Source organism: Erpetoichthys calabaricus, chromosome 13 (genome assembly GCF_900747795.2).
Source record: "Erpetoichthys calabaricus chromosome 13, fErpCal1.3, whole genome shotgun sequence".
Classification (NCBI taxonomy): Eukaryota; Metazoa; Chordata; class Cladistia; order Polypteriformes; family Polypteridae; genus Erpetoichthys; species Erpetoichthys calabaricus.
In genome coordinates this window covers 136,707,624-136,732,709 of record NC_041406.2, presented here as the reverse complement: position 1 = coordinate 136,732,709, position 25,086 = coordinate 136,707,624, and the positions used below count along the sequence as shown (strand labels likewise).

The 25,086-nt window shown below is 39.7% G+C and overlaps 1 protein-coding gene across 2 annotated transcripts in view; it reads right to left on the bottom strand.

Annotated features, from left to right (window-relative positions):
- The window catches only part of virma (vir like m6A methyltransferase associated), a 217,896-nt gene that overhangs the window by 175,166 nt on the left and 17,644 nt on the right, over window positions 1–25,086 (bottom strand). For both annotated transcript variants that reach the window (XM_051935489.1, XM_051935490.1), the window contains exons 2-3: window positions 17,244–17,356; window positions 1,402–1,488 (exon numbers count right to left, since the gene is read on the bottom strand). In XM_051935489.1, the coding sequence (XP_051791449.1) occupies window positions 1,402–1,488; window positions 17,244–17,356 (200 nt within the window). The remainder of the gene's footprint in view (window positions 1–1,401; window positions 1,489–17,243; window positions 17,357–25,086) is intronic.

The following is a 25,086-nucleotide window of genomic DNA, read 5'->3' as shown; positions in this document are numbered from 1 at the left end:
ATGGTTTCATGCCAAGAAAGAGCACCACAGATGCAAAGTTTGCTCTGAGGGTGTTGATAGAGAAGTATAGAGAAGGCCAGAAGGTGTTGCATTGTGTCTTTGTGGACCTGGAGAAAGCATATGACAGGATGCACCAAAAGGAGTTGTAGTATTATATGAGGATGTTGAGAGTGGCAGAAACGTATGTAAGAGTTGTGCAGGATATGTATGAGGGAAGTGTGACAGTGGTGAGGTCTGCAGTAGGAGTGACAGATGCATTCCGCACAGAGGTAGGATTACATCAGGGATCAGCTCTGAGCCCTTTCTTATTTGCAATGGTGATGCGACAGGTTGACAGATGAGATTAGACAGGAGTCCCCGTGGACTATGATGTTTGCTGATGACATTGTGATCTGTAGCGAGAGTAAGGAGCAGGTTGAGGAGACCCTGGAGAAGTGAAGATATGCCCTAGAGAGGAGAGGAATGAAGGAAGGTCAGTAAGAACAAGACAGAATACATGTGTGCAGGGAACAGAGTTGGCAAAGGTGGATGACTTTGAATACTTGGGATCAACAGTACAGAACAACGGGGATTGTGGAAGAGAGATGAAAAAGAGAAGAGTGTCAGGAGTAATTTGTGACAGACGGTTATCAGCAAGAGTGAAAGGGAAGGTCTACAGGACGGTGACACCAGCTTTGTTATATGGGTTGGAGACAGTGGCACTGCCCAGAAAGCAGGAGACAGTGCTGAAGATGGCAGAGTTAAAGATGCTAAGATTTGCACTGGGTGTGACGAGGATGGACAGGATTAGAAATTAGTACATTAGAGGGTCGGCTCAGGTTGGACAGCTGGGAGAAAGTCAGAGAGGTGAGATTGCGTTGGTTTGGACATGTGCAGAGGAGAGATGCTGGGTATATTGGGAAAAGGATGTTAAAGATAGAGTTGCCAGGTAAGAGGAAAAGAGGAAGCCCTAAGAGAAGGGTTATACAAGTGGTGAGAGGACATGCAGGTGGTGGGTGTGAGAAAGCAAGATGAAGAGGACAGGAAGATATGGAAAAAGATGATCCACTGTTGAAACCCCTAACGGGAGCAGCCAAAAGAAGAAGAAGACGACAGAAAATGGGAAATAGCAGAAGACAGACTGTCTTATAGGAGTTATGAATTAATGGATTCATGTAAAACTGACAAGTTTGATTTCACACAGGAAGACTTAAAGTTGGGACAAATGTGAAAAAGGAGGGAGACATTTGGAAAATTAAACACCAGGAGTTTGTGACGAATACAGAAATTGGGGTGTCATGGCATTCCTAGTTGATATAACCAGTTAAGAAAATAAAAATCTCTTTCAATCTAGAAAAAACACTTTTATTTAACAAGAAGTAAAAACAGAATATTATTTTATATAGTGTAGGCAGTACTCACCTTCCTAGTCTGTCAAAAACAGGTGCAGTTGGTTTGCTGACATTGTTAAAAAACAAGTCAAGCTGAAATGCATGGGGTGATGTTTCCCTGTAGAGTAAAGAAAATTCTATTATTTTCACTCCAAACCACTTTTAAATCTAATTTGAAAAATAAAAACATCCTCAAACATATATCTTGAGAGTGAATTTAATAATTGTCAATTAAAATCCTAATATATACATTTTTCAGAACGTCTTTAAAGCATACCTGTGATTACTGTGAAATGTTTTGAAAGTTAAGCATATTCATTACAAATACAAGAAGGAAATAGTATAAAATTATAATTTAACAGCAAACTTTTTACACATTCACTCTCCCATGAAATAAATATTTCATACTAAATTTTGAAAATGTTTCTGTACAACAAAAAAGAAATTTGCTTCAATTGAGCATAAATTGAAAAGAACATTATATTATTATAAATCTGAACTACCACAGCCTTGAAAAAATAAGGATGTATAGTAAAAGATTTTTTTATTACCCTAGGTTCTTGTCTATAAGCCGGACTCATGTATAAGCCGGAGACCAAAAATCATACGAATTTTTAAAATAAAATCGTATCATAGATAAGCCGGACTCATGGATAAGCCGAACGTACTATAACCTATAACTAATAGAAGGGAGGGAGGTCAGTGGTCTCACTCGCACCCATTTAATTTCTTTAAGGGGGGAGAGAGTGTGAGATATTGGCGTCTCTCTCACTCCCTGCATGGCACGGTTGGAGCGGCCGGAGCGCGTTCTTTCTGCTCTGGGCGTCGCCGAGTCAACACGCGCGCGTAGCGGTCATTTAAATTGTGATTTTATATGTAAGCATATTTAAATATATATCGCGGATTTTTTGCTGGTTCGCGGATTTCTGCGGACAATGGGTCTTTTAATTTCTGGTACATGCTTCCTCAGTTGGTTTGCCCAGTGATTTCATACAAGGGACGCTATTGGCAGATGGCTGAGAAGCTAGATTGCTTACTTTTCTCTCACTCTTGCGCTGCCTATCTGTGATCCTGACATATGGGGATTGAGCAGGGGGGCTGTTTGCACACCTAGACGATACGGACACTCGTCTAAAAATGTTGAAAGATTATCTTCACGTTGCTATCTTTTGTAAAGCTGATTCCTGAAAAGACATGCTGCACAGTGCTTCGCATACTTAAAAGCTCGAAGGGCACGTATTGATTTTTGACTGAAAAACAAACTCTGTCTCTCTCTCTCTCTGTTCCTGCTCCTGACGGAGGGGGTGTGAGCTGCCGCCTTCAACAGCTTTGTGCCGCGGTGCTTCGCATACTTAAAAGCCAAACAGACATATTGATTTGTTTGCTTCACTCCTTTGAAGAGGAAGATATGTTTGCATTCTTTTAATTGTGAGACGGAACTGTCATCTCTGTCTTGTCATGGAGCACAGTTTAAACTTTTGAAAAAGAGACAAATGTTTGTTTGCAGTGTTTGAATAACGTTCCTGTCTCTCTACAACCTCCTGTGTTTCTGCGCAAATCTGTGACCCAAGCATGACAATATAAAAATAATCATATAAACATATGGTTTCTACTTCGCGGATTTTCTTATTTCGCGGGTGGCTCTGGAACGCAACCCCCGCGATGGAGGAGGGATTACTGTATAAGCCGATATTCTATTTTTTCATTTTCACAACTTTTTTCCTTAGATAAGCCGCGGCTTATAGACAAGAACTTAGGGTACATGAATTCACTAAAACACGGCTGGCACAATACGAGAGAAGGTATGATAATCTGGAGGAACTTCTGAATCACCTGCAAGTTACATTCTATTTTGATTTCTGGGATGGATGGCCAAGCCCACAAACATTAGTCTAAATGAAAAGTTGTATCACAACAGCAACTTTGAATTTGATCTGTGATTAAGGGTAAAACGGCATACATCAGCAAGGCTGAACTGATACTGAAATTTTGAGTTGTTTGTGTTATAACTTCAAAATGGATCATCATACATTCATATAACTAAGGAAATTAGGTAATACTGCATGTAAGTTTACCCTGAATTCATACATTTAAAAGAAGAGACAACAAAGCAAAGCTGGCATGTGAGAAATGGTGCATTTTCACCAATTCCTCTAACACTGCTGAGTACAACTTCATACAATTGATGTTTCATATAAATTAATAAAAATTAAATAAATAAATAAGAGAGAGAGAGGAAAAAAAGGGAAATTTAATGCAGCACAACACAACCGTTACAGGAGTTGAAATGACCATATTATACTGTGCGAGGTAAGACACAAAAATAACCGGACTGGGCATAGAACAGGGGTAGTCAATTATGATTTAAGGAGGTCCGGATAGAGAAAATTTCCTCATGTACAGGTCCGCAGCATCATCATGTTTAAGTTGCATTATAATTTTTACATTACAATTAATTTATATATTTTGAAGCAGCATTGCCATTGCATCAACATCTGCACTGTGTGAAGTCAATGACTCAAATCAAACGAAGAAAGTTCAATGCCATTTCAACAATATTTATTTTCAGTGCAACTCTGGAGGGCTACATACAATAAAATAAGAAAAAATAAATAACAAAAGTAAAAGCGAGGTAAATTTGACATTCAACTGAGAATTATAAATAATAAATACTTTCAAAATATTAATAATAATAATAATAATAAAGTTTTTAACGTTTCAACAAAAAAAAAAAGACTTGGCCTCATATAAAAATAAAATATATGAGTTTTTAATATATGCACAACTGAACAGGCATAACCAGTTTCACAGTAAATCTGAACATCTTTAAAAAACTGATCCTATCTTCCCCTCTTTCCCTCGTATCCCACTGCCTACTTTCTCTTGTTCAGTGAGAGAAATGAGCTCTTGCTTGGTCTGCCAGGATTTTAAAGCTGGGCTGTTATGGTGTCAGTGCCATCCTCATGCACGTGTGAAGATTGTCATCACTGAAAGTTTTTTTGTGACGTCCCAAAATCCACGCATCCCTGAGGGAAGACTCGTTAGCGAGTTGTTGGCCAGTAAATAAATGTGTTAAAATCCTCGTTGACCTATCGTTAGTTGGCTTTAAGATCGCTTATTTTCTGTAGCCTAACTGGCGCATTTAGTAGGTAACTTTTCTCAAATATAATTTTGTGTTTAGTTTCATAGTGGTGTTTCATATTCCTGCTTTTAACCACTGCCACCGTCTCAGAGCAGATGAGACACAGCGGTTTCAAGCTTCCTACGGGAAGTATGAACAAACTCCTCGGTCCATTCCGGATTAAAAGCCCGGTTTTCAGTGTCAAGCTTCCGCCCTTTAACAAAAGCCATGGCACATTGACTATTTTGCCGCTTTTTTCTGTCTTGTCTTCTCACTCCTGTATATTTTTCTCTCCATGTTACTGCTGCTGCCACAAGAGTGCCAGCTGTTTTCCGCTCCTCTATTCAGTGAAGGCCCGCCCTACTCTGCCTGTGATTGGCTGACATTCTTGCCTTCACTTTGACCAATATCAGTCTTCATGCTTAAACCCAACCAACTCGAACCCATGAAGGCAACAAGTACTGGACAATCAGAGACACATAGGAGGTCCCTTTCACTGAGTAACGGTGTAGAAACACTGTCAGAAAAGTGTCGCCGGTAAAAATGTAATCTCTGCCAAAAGTAAATAAAACTCAATGATATGTCTGTTCTGGGTCCGAACCCGGACCGCGGTCCGCCTATTAGTGACCTGTGGCATAGAACTATATCCCCTCTTACAGTCTTCTCAAACCGCAGACCGGCTAGGTATATCATGTGAATACCCCAGTCAGTATTTGCACAACAATCACTACACGAGTTGCAGCGACAATGTCGGGAGAAAAAAAGCGAACGGGGAGACAACACAACACTCCTGCGCACAAAACTTTTTCCGTAAAGCAGTTTTTGACTGACAAAAACATTAATTTCCTCAATCATCCTCCATACTCGATCGATTTAGCTCCCTGTGATTTTTACTTGTTCCTGAAAATCAAAAATTTTTCTTCCATGGATAAAGTGAAGACAGAAATGGCAAGCCTGTTGAAAAGCCTCAAGCAAGAAGACTTCCAGCACTCTTTCAATCAATGGAAGATACATTTTGAGCAGTGTAGAGATCGGGAGGGGGAGTATATAGAAGGTGACAATGTTTAGAATTCTGTAATTCATCAATAAATATTTTTTTTATATTCCTGTCTCTTTCCAAAGTCTGTTAACATGAATCAACAGAGAACACAAATAAAACTGACTTTGGCTGTGCTACTAAATCAAAGTTAATGTGTGGTATGTACTAAGACATCAGGCGGCACGAAATTCATGATGGGTTCTTGTTCTACAGGGTGAGCCAAAACGAAATAAAACATTTCTCAAGGTCATTGAACCAGGTAGAGGCAGCAGAGTGGATTGGGGTGGGGGTCCTTTGATAGGAAATCCCTTGTAGTTTTCAGTCAGCAACATGCCTTGGTCCGGTGCACACCGTGCTTTTGCTGTCAAAGTGTTCTTTAAAAACAACATATCCATCATCACTACACAACACACCTTCCGAACGCACTATAGCATTCCTACTAATGGTGAAGTACCAAATTGGAAAACAAATTTAGACAGACGAGTATAACATTGAACAGAAAATCTCCAGGCCATCCTCGGACTGTAAGAATGCCTGAAAACATCCAAGCTGTAAGGGCATTAATTTTGCAGTCCCCTAAATGTTTAGCGTGCAAACATGCTTCTGCCTTAGACAATTACAACACTTCTTTGAGGAGGATTTTCCATAAGGACCTTAATTTCCATCCATGCAAAATGATTGTACAACAACAACAACATTTATTTATATAGCACATTTTCATACAAATAAGACATACAAAGTGCAGAAACTCACTGAGAGACTGGGAGAGCCGTAGAGAATTGTGCAATAACATTCTGCAATGAACTTCATCAGAGACCCCTGCACAGTGAGCGTGCTACAGTTTGGTGCACCATTACAGAATTTGGCATTTTAGGCACTTACTTTTTTGAGGAGGGGGGGAGCAATGGTCACGTTACTTCAGAACATTATATTGAAATTCCATAGAACTTTTTGCATCCCAACTGGAAGAAATGGATGTGGTGGAGCAACAGCTCATACAGCATGGAGATCCATGCAAGTTTTGCGGGAAATGTTTCTGGGGAATCTGATCTCTCAGCGTGCCGATGTCGGTGGCCTTCAAATTTGCCTGATCTTGCTCTGTGTGATTTCTTCTTGTGGGGCTATCTCAAGTCAAAAGTATACACACACCGACCTCAAAACCTTGAAGCCAGCAAGGATGCTATTCCCCTTGAAATGGGTGAACGAGTCATGCGAGCAATCAGAAATCGCCTCGAAGAGTGAATCGCTAATGATGACCACCACCTTGAAGACATCATTTTTAAAACACAGTAAAAAAAAAATCAATTTTGTATATCCTTTCTTGTGTCGAAATGAAATTTATTTTATCTTGTACCATTTTAAAAGAATAAACATTTGAAATGCGGTACTTTTTTGGCTGACCCTGTATTTGTTTCTTAACATCCTCCTAAATTTGAAGTTTCCTGTGTTGCTAGATTGACCTTCTCTAGTTTTTTGCATGCAATACAGGTTTGGCGTGGGTATTATTACTACGTTGTATTTCGACAAGTCTGTGGTTGTTTTGGCCGGTCATGTGACGTGATTCGCATGTAACAGCTGTGAATATGGCGAAACGTAAACTGACTTCAAGTGAGGCTTTGCAGGCGATTTTGGACAGTTCTGATCATGATTGTAGCAGTTCTGAAGAAGATTTTGGCGACAATGATGAGCAGCAACGTGCGCTGCATGATACTGTGAATGAAGACGCATCGGATGACGGCGATGAGTGGGTGTATCCCCAGCATCTCAACTGGACTGCTGCCCATGGTGAACTACCTTTTCTGCATCCGTTTGAGGCAACGTGTGGCTTTACTGTTGATGTAAACAATTACACTGCTGAGCAGTTTTATGAGCTGTTTGTGTCACCTGATTTGATCAGACATTTTGTTCATCAGACAAATCTGTATGCAGCACAGTTTATTGAGAAAAATCCCAATTTACCTCCACATTCCCGTGTTTCGTGCTTGGTTTGACACTGATGAAAACGAAATGAAAAAATTCATTGGGATTTTGATGTTGATGGGAATAATCAGAAAACCAGATATTGAGATGTACTGGTCTACAGATCCTATGTATGCAACACCTATTTTTGCAGCTGTCATGACACGTAACCGATTCTCTTTGCTGCTGAAATTCTTTCATTTGAATGACAACAGAAATGAGCCAGATAAGAAAGATCCAAACCGCGACCGCTTGTTCAAGCTACGTCCTTTGATTGATCATTTATTTGAAGCATTTCAGTTGCCCTACATGCCAGGACCGTCAGTTGCAGTTGATGAAAGTTTATTGTTGTGGAAGGGCCACTTACAGTTTCGACAGTATCTACCATTGAAAAGGGCACGGTTTGGTATCAAGATGTTTTGCTTAGCTGAGAATTCAGGTTACATTTATAGATTTCATGTATACACTGGCAAAGAGGATCCTATGAGTAGTATTTCAGCAGTGTTGCCAGATGAATGTAAGGACTTTGGACTTTCAGAAAAACGCTGTCGTGTCTGTTCAAAGAAGGGTCAGCGTAGAGACGTCAAGACCTTCTGCTCAAAGTGTCCCAGCAATCCAGGACTTTGTGCAGTTCCCTGCTTTGGCCTGTGGCACAGCAAACTCAAATACTGGGAATGAAACTATGATTGACTGAACTACTTTTGACTTTTGAATTACTTTTGACTGTTCCGTTTTGTAGTAGACAATAAATCCAGAAGCCTGAGAAAAGGTACATTTTGTGTTTTATTATGTGTTTGCCCATTTCTAGAACTTGCACAACATTTAGTGGTCAATACTGCTTGAATAAATGTAAAAAATGTAAAAAAAAATGTAAAAAAGTAAAAAAACGAAAATTGTTCAGATTTCGCCTGGCGTGGGGAATATTTAGGGAGTTGGCGGTTAAAGGGTTAAATTCAGAAATAAACCATCTACAGTTAGAATGTGGTATTTGTTAGCTTCATTCTGCATGAACACATAAGATTTTTTTTTCTCACCCATCACTACAAACCACATGAGGTAACATTTTTATAAATATTTTTAGGTGGAGTACTCCTATAAAGTCCAAAATGCAACAATATCAAGAATAATGAATAACTACCTTGCTTAAAAGGCTGTGTGACACACTTTACGTCTTTTGTCTGATATGGTGCCTGTTCGTAATACACTGTTCAAAAACATTTTTACATCAGTTGGAGAGACATTATTTATGGATGGACTGGTCACATTACACTTAATTATATTCATTATTACCAATTCACTCCTCTCCAAAGAGACTTGGCTATATCCACAGTACTATGTATTTGGTTAGCATTCATCCACACTACCCTGGCGTTTTTAACTCCTGAAAACAGAGATTTTTGAAAACGCTCTGCATAGCCATGCACTTCTGAAAACACTGTCTCAGCTTTGCAGTGTGGGCAGGTGAAAACACATACAGTAATTGAACTCCGAGTTATGCCAACTTCTGAGCCACTCCCTGATTGGACATGTTCATTAAAATATCTCATTCCCCGATTTGTCACACCTCACAGAAGAAAAACATTCCCACATAGCAGATAGAGAGGATTTGCTTTCCATGGGGTTTCCATGTATGTGTGTGAATTACATTTTGTACAGTTTCAATACTGCATACACGAGCAATAGGCAAATAATTTACTAGTCACTACAGCATTATGATAAATCCCTTGGTTGTCTGAATTACCGTTCTTTCAAGGATTTTTCTTCTACTGGTGTATGCATGCCCACTACAGGTGAATGTCTATGTCATATGAATTTTCAGTTGTTTTAATGTGGGACGAAACACTTTAGAAAATTATGTAAAAATGTTAGTGTGGCCATAAATCATTTTGGTTTAACAATGGTTGCTTTTAAATTTAAAATGTAGCGGTGCGGATGTAACATATAAGGAGACGTGGTCGTAAGTAGGGATGTCACAAGAACTAATTGTTCTGTACCAAGTTGATACCAAAGTTCCGAAAACATAACTAACACAGTATCGGTATAACTGCATGAAAGTCAGTACTGCGCTGTGTGACCGCCAGCATACAAGCAGAGGTCAGGCCTGTAAATGCTTTGTGTACAAAAGAGAAGAATTTCAGTGCACGACTATGGGAATCATGCTTATTATTAATAAAATAAAAAAAAAAAAGATGAAACATATATAGACTTTTGTTATTGCCACTTTTATCCCATTATGGAGTTAGGTCAGAACAAAAATTTGTGTCTTCCTTTAGGGTAAAGTGATGCAAGTTTTAATTATTCAACTTGTAGTGTTACAAAGTTTCAAGAGAAATTAAATGATGGTGAGAATAAGCACTTTTTAAAAACCATGTACTACACAGTCACTAAAAAGAAATGGAGCCTTTGTATTCATGCTCTGATTGAATCAAGGATGTCTACAAATTTCTGTTTAAGCATCCATTTATTTTCTAACTGGTTTACACAGTTCAGGGTTGTGGTGGACTGTGCACACTAGCAATATTAACTAGAGGTGTAGGGTGTACAAATTTGAGGCAGGCTTCAGACAAAGTGGCTATTTGAATTAAATGAGCTGCTCCATTGGTTAAAATCAAAATAAAATTTATTTTGTGTTTCACAAAACGCTATAATTATGAAAAACAACATGCTTCATTGCTATATATGAATATTCAAATGCTAAATTTAGGCCACTCGTTTGGGAGTCAAACCAATGTTAATTATAGTAAACCCAAAAATGTGACAAATGTAGTGAAAGCACTTATGTAATACATTTGAAAGTACATTGAAGAATATAATGCAGTGTACCAGTTGTACTGCAGGTGCAGCTAATATTCTACAAAGCTTGTTACATGAGACCTTGTACTATGAGGTCACATCTTGCAGCACGTATGAACTTTAGTAAGTCATTTCTTAGTTTGCGTTAAACTTTACCTTCCATCCACAAGATGTAATGCAAAGCTATAATAAGACAAGCTAGGCATGTGCACACTTGCACTTACATCACTTATTTGAATGTGCCCATAAAAATAAAGATTATTATATACTACTGAGTATTATATATTATGTAAAAGTAACCTGCTTTGTCAATTTTAGTTTCAGTTACAATTAGGTGGCAGCTTTAAGAAGAAGCAGAGGAAGGAAATATTTTCACATTTTAAATCGTACAGAAGCCAGAAGGTGAAAAGAGCTTGCTAGACTCTCACTGGCTTTCTTGATGTGAGTGACACTCATGAATGTATCTGCAGATGGAAAGCTGCCATTTTACTTTTCATTATCTGTTTAAGAAACTGAAATATTACTCAAAACAGACAGAGACACATCACAGAGGCAAATGAAACGCAATTAGTATTTAAAATACATTAACAAAGTAAGTAAGGAGGAACTAGTAATTAAAAAATAAAAACAAACAAACAAATAAATTACATTCTAACATTCTGCTAAAACATAAACCAGAAGGCAGTGTGTCCTGTCCCATTCTTTTTAGAATAATATGTGAAATAACTAGGAATGAGTACTTCCTCAGTAAGCCACTCAGTTGCTTTTGCTGGCGAACCCTGATTCTGTGTTTGTAGAAAATTATTTCCTTACTGACTGACACCCCATGTCCATGGATTCCTGCCTTGCACATGATGTTTGTGTATATCCCATGACCCTGCTCTGGAATAGCAAATTTAGAAAATACCCTAATGTGCAAATCATCTTATCTCAGGAACGTTGTCGGGAAATGGTCAGAAGCAACACAAGATGCATCCGAGCTTAACATCAGTCAAGTGTGGCCCTAATGTATTCTCTGAAAATATTTTACAGCACTTCTGTAGTCAGTCCAATTTTTTTTTCCCTCCAGATACCCACCATATATATCCCCAGTTGATAATGGGAGTTGTCTAGGGTGTGTTCTTGCTCCTACCTTGTTCAATGCTTGCACGGAATGGACATTAGGCAGGGTCACGGGGGCCCTGCTGCTGAAGAAAGATTCACTGATATTGACTTTGCCAATGATGCTGTGATCTTCGCTGAGTTAATGAAGGCTCTGATCAGGGCTCTCAAGGGAATGGATTTTGAATGTCTGGGCTTGCGAGTGTCCTGGATAAAAACCAAGATCCAGGCATTTAATGACCTCTTGGGCACAGCCATCACCAGTGTATCTGTCTGTGGAGAGTGTGTCGACCGTGCTGAGAGGTTTACTTACCTCGGTAGTGACATTCATTTCTCAAGTGACTCTTCCTATGAAGTGAGTAGACAGATTGGTAGAGAATGGGGGTTATGAGGTTGTTGGAAAGGGGTGTGTGGCACTCCAGATATCTTTGCAAATGGATGACAGTCCAAGTCTTTAGAGTCCTGGAGCTTCCTGTTTTGCTATATGGTTGCAAGACATGGACGTTATCCAGTGACCTGAGATGGAGACTGGACTCCCTCGGAACTTTGTATTTTTGGAGAATCCTTGGGTATCGCTGGTTTGCCTTTGTGTCGAATGAGCAGTTGCTCACAGAGTCCCGAATGAGGCACCGTACCTGCATTGTGAGGGAGCACAAGTTACAGCACTACGACCATGTGGAGGAATGGTGATCTGAATTGCAGCATCCTCATTGTTAAGGACCCGAGCAGATGACCAGGCCAAAAGGACCATAGATAGATAGTCCATTTCTGGAGAGTGTTACTGGACCACATGTCTGCCCTTTGCCTACTAGGATCCAAAGCCATTTCGTCATGTAGTAGGTACGGCAACAGGCTGTACTACCAGTGCATGCTCCCCAACCTGAACCTGACCCAACCCACATCTTTAAACAGTTAACCCATTCCTAGAAAGTCTTAAGATTAATTCATTTTCTGTTGAATTTGCCACAAGTACAATACGCTGACAAAAAAAGATTTCTGTCACTGTAATACTATTAGTGGAACTTGTGTACTTTTTCACAATTTCAAAGTTTTAAACAAGTTATTGTAAGGGAGATTTAATAACTATATTATTAACAATTTATAATATGTGACTTTGGATATAAATATGTTGCAGTACGGATTCAACTTTTTTTTTGTGTAGTGTGACATATTAATTAAATGCGTAAAACAATTCAATGTGGGGGATAACACCACGAGTCATCTTGCGACAGGAAGGAAATTAATCACATTTCAGATGTACACAAGCAGACCCCCACCCCTCCAGCCTAAATGACAAACTCTGCCCATGTCTTACAGCTGTATAGAGAGCACTCTGGCAGCACTAATGCACAGATTAAGATAGGAATTCTCCATCTACCTTATTGCAGTGGACAAACATCAAAATATTATCAGACAGTAATTTAAATTAGTAAAATTATGTAACAGGTTAGAAACTCCATCAGACAGATAGTGTTTTCTAAATGAAAATTTATAACTGTACCACCGCTTATATTTAGTGATTACTAAAGCCTAAATACTACGTGTAAGTCGGCAATCATTTTTGATGTTTGAATTAAAATAGATGTGTATCTTTATATATAATCTTCATTTGGATCTTGATCTTTGTTTGTCCGCGAATTCACTGCCTTGTGTGGTGTTCCTGCTGTGTTCAGTAGAGGGCAGTAGGGATGGAGGAGGAGAGGAAGTGAGGGGGAGGATCGTTGGATGAGGTTGGAGTGTGGTGATTAAAGAGTATTGAACTAAAGGAGACTACGTTTGTACTACCTGAATACACAACACCTTGGTTGTTACTTTTGTTTACAAACACTGTCGATACCACTCTTTGTGTTTAGATCTGGCGTCACAACACCGTACTTTGTGTTTAGATCTGGTGTCGACACCTGCTTCGTTGTCGAGACTGTGGTTTTTTTGTGTTTTATATCGACCATCGTTGGCAGCACTTCGTCCAAATGTAACGTTCACCCACTTCTTGGAGTCAGCAGTCAAAGTATAAAAGTCGGGCACACTTCTGTGATTTTCCATCAGTCGGAGTTTGGAGTACAAGAAAGAAGCATTGGTTCTTCCTTACTCTTTGGATTGCCACAAAGCAACCTGCGAGATTGGAGAAAGGTTGAGAGAGATCGTGAGAGGAAATGACAGCGTCATGAAAACGAGACGGACTGTGAACGGAGAGAAGCAGAAATGCTCCTCCACCACCACATAATTACTATTCGGACAGTGATTCCAAGTAGGCTGTTCCTATCGAATCAATGTCCAAGGGTTTTGTTTTGTAATTTTGTTTCCCTTATAAAAAATCATAATGCTGTGCGACGAAGGGCCCAGTTCACAACTGGCAGCCGCGTTTAAACAGGGAGCCCTTCACAGACAACTTTAACATGCGCAACGTAGTTGGGCTCACATGGCTAGTTTAAAAAGATTTGTGAAAATGTTGCACATTTTACATTTGTAATTTCTACTGTTTGATATTGTTTAAAAGCACATTTTTATCTAAACCCTGGTATTGTTGACAAAATCTGAAAATATATAGTTTTTCTGTGTCACTCAAATAAAAATCTTTTTCTTGAGTGCGCAACCAGTTTGATTCAGTTACATTTATTGTTGTATAACGATTTTCACTGAGTGCAGGCTCAGAGTGTTGTAATAAGAGATCTAAACTCAGGTGAAAAAGTAAGTACACCCCATAGAAATTCTTGACTTTAACATATTGGAACAGACAAACTATACATCTTTTCACATTGTTTGCAGTTACCCAGAATTGATTACCATTTGGTGCTGTTTAATCTACAACTTTATTAAATGTTTTCTCCATGAAAACCTGCAATTAAGCTTTGTTTTCTGAGCCACTACAACAAATTACATGGGGTAAGTAACTTATACTAAAAATATTTTTGGGGGGAGTATTCCTTTAAGCACATTCATGTAACTGGGCTCCCAGGTGCCATCGGGTGGTAAAAAAGGTGAAAGTATACTTAATGGACATAGAGGGGCTTGTGTACTAACAGATACAACACTGCTAAAAGCTAACACTATTTGTTAAACTAGCCAACCCGCGGCGTAGCATACGTCACATAATTATGTATTGATGGGTGAACACTTCCTGAACGACACAGTTGTCCAAATGGGGTGGGTTTGTGGATACCACTGTGAGTGAATGAAAAGATAGACCTCTGGAGAGAGCAACATATAATTATCCGTGACTGAAAGCGGGATCGTCTGTGATGAAGAAGGCCACGCTGGTGAAAGTTACTTCGTCTGTAGGGATAAGTGTCAGTACTTGTAGATTAAGGTGTAGCGAGTCTTCGTTGTTGACGCTTAATATAGCTTGCGTACTGAGATGTTCTGGAGTCACAGTTGAGAAACACTTTGTTAATGTCTTTTAAGCACAGGGGAAAAAATGAACATGTGAAACATCCGTAATGTAATAAGCCACCAAGAAAAGTAACATTGCAACAATGCTATCTACGACCCGATCTCTGTAAACAGAAGTGAAAACAAAATCGAGCCCGGTGTATTCTTTAACTGCCTTGTGGCGCTGTAGTAGTGCTGCTGCTTTGCAGTAAGGAGACTGTGGAAGATTGTGGTTTCGCTTCCCAGTTCCTCCCTGTGTGGATAGCGCTTTGAATACTGAGAACACCCTTATATCAATGTAACAAAGTATTAACAGGAAATTGTCTTCGTGTAATAGTAAAAGGCAAATTATCCGCGACAAACAAACTGTTTTACACGCTGCATACCAACCCGTGGCGTAGTATACGCCGCATAATCACGCCGCTTTTTAAATGTTTTTTAAGCAGAGGGAAAAAAAATGAACTTTTGCAAAATCCGTAACGCTGCTTTCAGCAAGTACAATACACACACGTTTAATTTGTCGGCCACTTTTTGCCAGCCATCTTTTCTAGTTTGGGCTGCTTTTGCAGTGTTACCGCTTGTGCATATTAAATCTTGAAATCCTTCAAGTAACTAATTAACTAACTAACACCAACCCACCCACACACACAGCTTGTGTGAAACAAATGCGCCCGTACTTTCATAATTTTGTTGCAGCCTATAGTGGAGTCAGGCACAGAGAAGGTCAGCTGCTGAGAGAGCGTCTCGACTGTTGCAGGGCCTGCATCGGTGAAGCAGGTGAGATGCTAATGAAACAGAGGCACAGGGCTCATTGGTTTTAAAGACTGCTTCCTTCATTGTGTTTTAACCTCAGTTTTAAAGGATTGTTTTAAGGATCCCATGGGATACCCCTCGCAAACTGTTTTAGACGCTGCATTCAGCAATTCACATCCGCGACAAACATGCCTCTTCTTACATGGTCCTGCCACGTCCACCCTCGTTCTCAAAGCATACACACTGCCTGGTCATGTGCCTGCATGCAAGAGCAACTCACGGAGACCCACCCACCAACTCTAAGACCATGGCGTGTAAAATAGTTTGCGATGGTGGTGCGTGCGTCATAACCGAAAAGAACCATGAAAAGTCAACGTGGCTCAGAGGTGCATGTGGACTCCTAGCACAGACGAAAGCGACTTACGGGGTGGTCGGTGAGTTGTTGCGTCCGGGCACATGAGCAGGCAGTGGGAATACCTAGAGAGCGAGGGTGGACGCGGGCCGGATAATAAGGAGTGTTGGTGGGCGGGGAAACGTTTTCCGTGTTCCTGCAGGACCATCTAAGAAGACGCATGTTTGTCGCAGATGCAAATTGCTGTGTGTAGCGTGTAAAACAGTTTGCGATGTTGCACGCGGTCGTGCGTCATAACCGAAAAGTCAACGTGGCTCAGAGCTGCATGTGGACTGTAGCACAGACTAACAGAAATGACAGCGTGTTTTCCGAGGCGTCGCGTCCGAGTTGGTGGGCGTGGCTCTGCGAGTTTTCCGTCGTATCCAATGGTCTTAGAGTTGGTGGGCGTGGCTCCTTCCTGCGTGCTTTCATGGGTGTCTTGCCCCCTCTGGCGGCGGCTTAGAGAATTATATATATAGATAACTGGCCCTGTAAATCTGGATTAGTACACAGGCTAAGCAATCACAAAGTCTTATCAGTCATATAAGAAAAGATTATTGAAAGCAGCACAAAAAGGGTTTTTTACAGGACATCACAAATAACTGATTATTGAAAAACAAATAAGTTTGATTTCACAAAAGAAGTTAGAGTTTGGATAAATGTTAAATAACATTTAAATTAAAAAAAAAAAAACAAAAATCACAAACTATATTGCTAACAAATTTACAGATTCCTGTGCACAAGCAGACATTTCTCCATTGCCTTTTCTTAAAATGCCTTTCCACTCTTACATAATAAAGCTTCTCTTGAACAAAACTGGACACATCTTTCGCTAACAGTCTTATTACGCTTTGGAACATTAATTTACTAATGACTGAGATAATCATAGCTTATTTATTGTATTTTATTTTTAACATTTATATATGGGTTTTACATGAAAGCTGAGGCACATACCTCATTTCTTTATCACTAATTTTAGTCAGGCTGTACTCAAGTTTTACAATATGTGATTACATTACATTTTTTATCCTGAAGAAACTAAGGAATCAAAGAAAACCCATAGCAGAAACTGGCTTAAAAAAATAAAAATCTCTTTCAAAAGTCTGAAAAACTGTATTACCTTGCCCAATGATTAAGAGTTGCATTGATCATAGTATGATGTAAAGGCCTACTATTTAAATATTTTCTTTTCTTAATCAGTAATGCAACTGCATTATTAATCTACGGGAAAGATGTAGAGAACATCTTTATAAAAAGCTTAATACTTTTGTAAAACTGTATAGCACACTGAAAGTAATGACTGAATGAAAACAAGGAACAAAGTTAATAAAATTTTAATATTCTTACCCATACGCTTTATTTTCGGGCAGTCCACTATGGGCTCTAACTCCAGGAGGAATAATTCGCACTTCACTGATATGAACTCCATAGGGAAAACGAACTACATCAACATTCGTCAGCTGTAAGAAATTACATTTATTTTTAAATAAGAAAATAAAATCACTTAGCTGTTAAACATGTTTAAATATTTACCTTAAAAACTAAATAACTAATATAAAATATGAGTAGGATATGACACCTGAATAACTGATTACATAAATGACGCAAATAAAAACAATTACCATTAAAAATAAGGCATAATTATTTGGTATTCACAAAAGAAACAAGTGAAATTAACTTTATGAACATTTTCATAATCCACAGACAAGTTTGACTAGTGGCAGTTTTCATATTTAGAAATGACATATTTCAGCCTTGATAAAGTTTAACATTGATTCAACTCTTAGTTGCACTGAAAACCCACTTTTATAGTAAAGCAGATTGATAAATCCTGTTTTTAGTTATCAAATCAGGGCAAAGACTTACAGTATGATGTCTTTCCAAATCCAACTCTTGAAGAGTCTATGTAAAGCTGACTATCAGAAGCAAAAATTCTCTAGGTTTAATGTTGGCAACCATAACAGTCATCGAAACAACATTACAACAGTGAGATGCACTAGAAATTATAGATGTTAAAACACTAAGTTACCTGTAGTAATCCATATATTCCTTTGGTCTATTAAGTCAAGATAGTTGCTTCAATAACATGAAGCATCACAGTTTTGACATAATCTTGGAATACAGTAATCCCTCCTCCATCGCGGGGGTTGCATTCCAGAGCCACCCGCGAAATAAGAAAATCCGCGAAGTAGAAACCATATGTTTATATGGTTATTTTTATATTGTCATGCTTGGGTCACAGATATGTGCAGAAACACAGGAGGTTGTAGAGAGACAGGAACGTTAATCAAACACTGCAAACAAACATTTGTCTCTTTTTCAAAAGTTTAAACTGTGCTCCATGACAAGACAGAGATGACAGTTCAGTCTCACAATTAAAAGAATGCAAACATATCTTCCTCTTCAAAGGAGCAAACAATTCAATAGTGCTGTTTGGCTTTTAAGTATGCGAAGCACCACGGCACAAAGCTGTTGAAGGCGGCAGCTCACACCCCCTCCGTCAGGAGCAGACAGAGAGAGAGAGAGAGACAGATAAAAAAATCAATACATGCCCTTCGTGCTTTTAAGTATGCGAAGCACCGTTCAGCATGTCGTTTCAGGAAGCAGCTGCAGCTGCACAAAAGATAACAACGTGAAGATAATCTTTCAGCATTTTTAGACGAGCGTCCGTATAGTCTAGGTGTGCGAACAGCCCCCCTGCTCACACCCCCCTACGTCAGCGCAAGAGAGAGAGAGAGAGAAAAAGTAAGTTGGGTAGCTTCTCAGCCATCTGCCAATAGCGTCCCTTGTATGAAATCAACTGGGCAAACCAACTGAGGAAGCATGTACCAGAAATTAAAAGACCCATTGTCCGCAGAAACCCGCGAAGCAGCGAAAAATCCGCGATATATATTTAAATATGCTTACATATAAAATCCGCGATGGAGTGAAGCCGCGAAAGGCGAAGCGCGATATAGCGAGGGATTACTGTATCTAGATTCCTCAGCAATAGAACCGGAGGACCAATTTTTTGTACACAAATTAGGTCACAAATTCAACACCTTTAAAAGCTCCTGTGTTCAATGAAAGGAGTTATGCGACTGCTCGTGTTCTTGGCATCATCGAAATCTATTGCCACACAACGTTCGCCTGGGAGCACAGACACTTACAATGAAAGGAGATACAAACCATATTGCATCTCACTGCACCTGCCACCCCCACACACCTGTCTCACAAAGACAGCAAGGCAGCCAGCCCACCGTGCATTCCTGCTGGCCATCGAGCCGCTGCTGCTGCAAACAGGCGACAACAGAAGGCACAACAGGCAGGAACATACTTTTTATGTTGATTTATGTGTGAGACCATTGCTTTGTGCGCTTTTCACAAAACTATGTTTATTGGAAAAAATATTAGCCCTCAAAGAGTTGCTACTGAACCAAGACTGTTCATAAAAGAAAATATTTCTGCTGATATATATTCAGATAAAAAATAAAACAGATTTAGAAATGTTAACTTGCTGTTGCTTGGAAGGTGACTGTTATAATGTTGCAATCGTGGCTCTGGACTCTGAGGGTAACTTGCTTTCTATAACAAACTAGATAAAACATTAATGCCTTGGCAGTGGCAAATAGCTTTGGTTTTAGATTTGATTATGTTAATGTTTATGTTGAGATTTAACTGCTACTATGTAAAGGGTTATAGTCTGACTCTGCTATTGAATAGCTTGCAAAGCTCGACAGATATAGTAGCTAAAGTTGCCAATAAGAGTTGAGCGCTAAAGCAAAATGAACAAACTTTACTTGAATGTCTTGCTCCAAATTAAAATCACCAATATCGTGAAATTGTGAACACATACAATTCCATAAAATTGAAGTAACATTACAAAAGAAGCACAATTACCATAGAAGAATTAAAATGTATCAAATAAGGAGTAATCAATCACATATCTGTTTCTTTAACCAGTTGCATCATGTATAGCGTAACACAAGTATCTGTTTGGCTGTGCTACTGTTAACACAAAAACATATGCAAAGAAAAAATGCATACTTGACATTCTAACAAAGTTCAAACATTAACAAATATATAGTGTATATCCTAACAAAGGTCAAACATTAATAATAATAATACTCTAAAACCACTTACAAGCAATTCTTTTTGATGGTTCATTATAGACAGTTGGAATGAAACAACAACAATATTACTAAATTAAAGGCTCAATGTGAGATAATGGAACTAGGGGGCTTCGCCCCCTGCTTGCTTCGCTCGCCAACCCCTGGTGTTGGGTAACCCGAAATACATTGATGTATGTATGAAATATATTGGAGTGTAAAGGTGTAGATGACAAACAAAGGAAGTAAAGAACCTATAGAATGGCACATTAGAAAGATTTATTGGAATATTTCTTTATACACAACATTTGTCCTTGAATGAGTTTTCCTTGGTATGGAGTATCTACAACTTTAACTTTAATGTCAGATGAACGCCGAACTCTTGAGAAGGCCACATAAAGTTGTCCATGTCCAAGTACAGGCTCAGAGAGGTATATGCCAACTCTGTCCATGGTTTGTCCTTGGGATTTGTTGATCGTCATGGCAAATGCAGGTTTAATGGGAAATTGGCGTCGTTTAAGCGTAAAAGGTAATTCCAGGTCAGAACTTGTAAGGTCAACTGTAGGAATCAAAACAGTATTGTTAGAATGTGATCCTGTAAGTACTTTTGTAGACTTAGCTAATGGGTGACTGTTTATGACTTCAGCGATGTTTCTCATTATCAGCTCTGTGTATTGCTTTTTTCAGGAAGGGTCATTCGTTGATAGATTGCGACATCTTGATCTAACACGTAGATTTGTGCATAGTTGCAGTATTGATTACGGGCCATTGCCAGCTAGTGGCCTGATTTTTACCCCGGTAGATGCAAAAGCAAATTAACTATTGTAGGATCCAATGCAGTCCATAAAGTTTTTACTTTCGGGTACTTTGTTAGTTAGAAGCTTCCGTAGATATTCAGGAAAATCATCTAAAGGAGGCAGTCTAACCTGACCCTTTTGACAACAACGTGTAAACTCATTAGTTGTAGTGCCAGTTGTTTCTTCAGGGAAGTTAAGTGAATGACAATGACAGCAAATGATATTCATTAATCCTAATGAATGTTCATTAATAGTGGACTCATTACAGAATGTGTTGTCAGCTAATTGGCGGAATTGTTTAGCGGCTGTTTGTCGTTCCTTTCTTTGCCGTTTATGTATTGCCTCTGCTGTCTGAGAGTCGCGTTGTAGGCGCCTGCATTCATTAATTGTATTCAGGCGGGCTCGCTTCTGTATGTCTGTCAGTTGAGGTGTTTCGTTTTGGAGCCGTGACTCCTTTGGTTGCGTTGTTTGAGAAGCGCGTTGTAGGCGCCTGCGTTCATTGTTTTTATCCAGACGGGCTCGTTTGTGTATCTCCATCAGTTGTGGTGTTTCGTTTTGAACCCGTGCCTGCTTTGCTTCCGCAGTTTCAGATGCGCGTTGTAGGCGTCTATGTTCATTGTATTTGTCCATGCGGGCTCGTTTTTGTAGCTCCGTTAGTCGAGCTGTTTGGTTTTGGAGCCGAGACAGTTTTGCTTCCGCGGTTTCAGACGCACGTTGTAGGCGCCCACGTTTAATGATTTTATCCATGCGGGCTCGTTTTTGTAGCTCCGTTAGTTGAGCTGGATCGTTTTGGAGCCGTGACCGTGACTCCATTAGTTATCCATTGTCTACTGTTAGTAATATGGATAATTGCACTTACTGTTAATACGGAGCGTTTTCTGTGGTTGTACTGTTAATAATGCATCACTGTAATGTGATTCACATATGCTATATGGTTTGGACGTGTGAGGATGCCGAACGTTTAATACGGAGAGTTTGTTTATTCTTATTACCCGGACCATGCTGTGTAGTGTGGACGTTTAGTTCAGAAGCGCGTTGTAGGCACCTGCGCCTTTCGTACATTCTCGCGCCTTCCGTAATATCTTTGTGGACCTTTGCGGACCTGTTAATACGAAGCGTTTTCTGTGGTTGTACTGTTAATAATGCATCACTGTAATGTGATTCACATATGCTATATGGTTTGGACGTGCAAGGATGCCGAACGTTTAATACGGAGAGTTCGTTTATTCTTATTACCCGGACCATGCTGTGTAGTGTGGACGTTTACTACCTTTGTGGACCTTTGCGGACTCCGTAGTGTCTTCCGTTTGACTCTGGGGTGCAGTGCAGAATCCTCTTTTCTGTGTGGCGTTAGTTGAGCTATTTCGTTTTTGAGCCGTGACTCCTTCGTTTGTTGAGCTCTTTCGTTTTTGAGCCGTGACTCCTTCGTTCGCGGAGGATGCAAAGTCATAACATATTACATTAATTCATCCCATATCCAAATTCATGAAGAACAAACAAACTTACTTTCTTTTCTTAAATACAGTACATTATGGTAGGAATTACGTATGTTCCAAAATACAAGTCTGTAGCTTGATAAACCAACCTGTTTATAAAGAACAAATAAATAGACAAACACATATTGAGCTTGACAGCTATAAAGAAGACATAAAACATCTCAAACTATCTTAATCCAAAACAGGGTTGCAGGGAAAAAAGACTATCAGCATTGACAGTTTTATTGTCCAACAAATTAACAATGCGTTTTTGGTTCTGAATTGGGTCAAAGACACAGAAATTCACAGGTGAATGTGGTGTACAAAGATAACAGTGATAAAAGCAAAGGAGATTGTCCTTAAGCTCATGTAAAGTCCATATCTGGCATGGAGTCTCAGCAGCTCAGAAGGCTGCTATTCTCTTCATATCTGATGTATTTCCGCTAAGAAAGGCTCTTCATGCAAGTGATGATTTACAGCATTTAGATGCATTGCTGTTTTAACAAAAAGGCCAATGTTTTGGTGAGGTTTCAGCTATCAAGAAAGATTCAGCTTAAGCAAAGAGAAGTTAAGAGATGACATGATTGAAATTTTAAATATCATGAAAGGAATTAGTATGATCGGTTAAAGAACTTAATTTGATGACTGAAGCCTTACAATTAAATTCCAATTTTCCCACAAACAGTACTTGAAGTGGAGCCAAATTGCTGGCAGCACTAGGTTATGCCAGTGTCTTGATTCACTTCTCAATACGTTATTACTTTTACATGATAGAATCTGGGGCTCTCCCTTTGAGGTTGGAGCACGAGTATATTATCTCTTATATATACTTCTCTTCTGGTTCGTCCTGCTTCCTCTTCAAAAGCGGTCCTGCCTACACGCAGCCGACGTGGCATTTCTCAATTGCTATTCGTCCTCTTCCAAACCCTTCTCCATGCTGAACGCGAAACAACGATTCTCTACAGATTAACAACAAAGTTCTTGATCTTATACAGGGTGAAAAACTGACCTTCAAGAGTGTAGATACAGTAGTCAATGACGATCCTAATGATCAACTAACGTACCCACAGGCGTTTTAACACACCCTCACAACAACTGGCATGCCTCCCCTTATCCTTCATCTGAAGCTGGGAGCTGTAGTTATGCTCCTCCGAAATATTATGCCATCAAAAGGTCTTTACAACAGAGCAAGACTCATCGTTACCCGAATACATACAAATATTATTGAGTGCAAACTGATCGCTATCCAAAATTCTGAAACAATCTTCATTCCCAGAATCTCTCTCCTTCCTTCCGACACCAATCTCCCTTTTAAATTTAAACGCACACAATTCCCACTCAGACTCGCTGTTTTAGTTTGTTTTAGGTTCTAGCCACTCACCATCCAATTGCAGCTGCCAAAAGTGTCCGTGTGCAACAACAGGTAAAACGTGATATCTACACAAGGTTATCATAGTGGTAACATTATATTGAAACCAATACCCATTACATATTGTATCATTACACCTAGTGTTTTCAGGTTTAACCGTTAACCATAAGCTACTGCTAATGTTCCATATATCTTGCCATATTTGCATATTATTAGTCCTTAAAGCCATTTGCATGTTATTTTTCTGTATCTGTGCTTGTAATATGTTAAAAGTGCATACAGTCCAGTTCATGAAACTTGAGACATTTAGCCATCGAATGTCATTGCTAGCCATGATTATCCAATCTGAAGCGCGTTGCTCCCAGTTTACTGTTTGCTGATGAGAGACCATGGACTGAGGTAACCACCTAGCCATTTGGTCTGCCACTTTGTGAGTATGTCATCCCACATTCTCAAGCTTGTTTGCAGTTATTTCATTATCTACGGTGTTTAAAGTTCCTAGGGTGGTGCCAACCCCTCCTAAGAAAGTGTCGTACCATGCCCGTTTAGCACGCTTACACTGTGGCAACAGTGGAAACGTCACTTGCCACGTAACCTTAGTCCTTTTTGCTGTCATAGAAACAAGTTTACATGTGTCAATTATTGGTTCTACATGTGACTGTCTCGTTATGGGGGTTCTGGCCCACACGGCTATAGCAAGCATTGTTATAGTCCTATTAATAATTTCAGTTGCATTGATCCAGCCAATGGGCCCAGTCTTATTAGAGGTGTATTCGCCTGATGTTGCATTGACCTCGCACTGTACCTTGGAGCCGTTCCAGGGCCCCATACACCAAGTTACTTTCGACGTCCAGGTAATATTTAAGTTTTCAGAGCACTCAATCAGATACTTCTGTGGTTTTACCCCCGGCACCTTCAAGTTCGAGGAGTAGATGGTGCACCCATCACCAGTCGTAATGGTGAGGACATTGCAAGACTGATTCTCCGGACACGTCGTGTTCTCCTGCCGTCTAGATTTAGTGGAAGTGTTCCACCACCATCGGACCTGAGTCGTCTCCGTTGCCTCGCCTCCTAATGTAGTGGCTCCTACTTCATTCAGAACACCCCCAATTCTGTAAAACAAGAACACAGCATGTTGCACCCACTCCTCACTCCCGTCTATAGCAGTGTTTTACAGGAACATTTACCCATGCTTCTTCTCCATTGTATAGAACAGTTACAATCAAATCCTGTCCCATTGCGATGATTTCTGCCGGGCGGGGTGGTCCATGGGGTTGTTTAACCCACACCTTCGCCCCATTAACCAATTTAGGAGCATCTGTTGATCCAAATCCCCCCACATTCCGGCCAGTCTTAACTACTGGTGCAGTACTTTCCTGCACTTTTCCCATGTGAACTGGTATTATTAACAATTGCGCTATTCGATCTCCCTTAGTCAATTTGATTGGATCCCCCATTGAG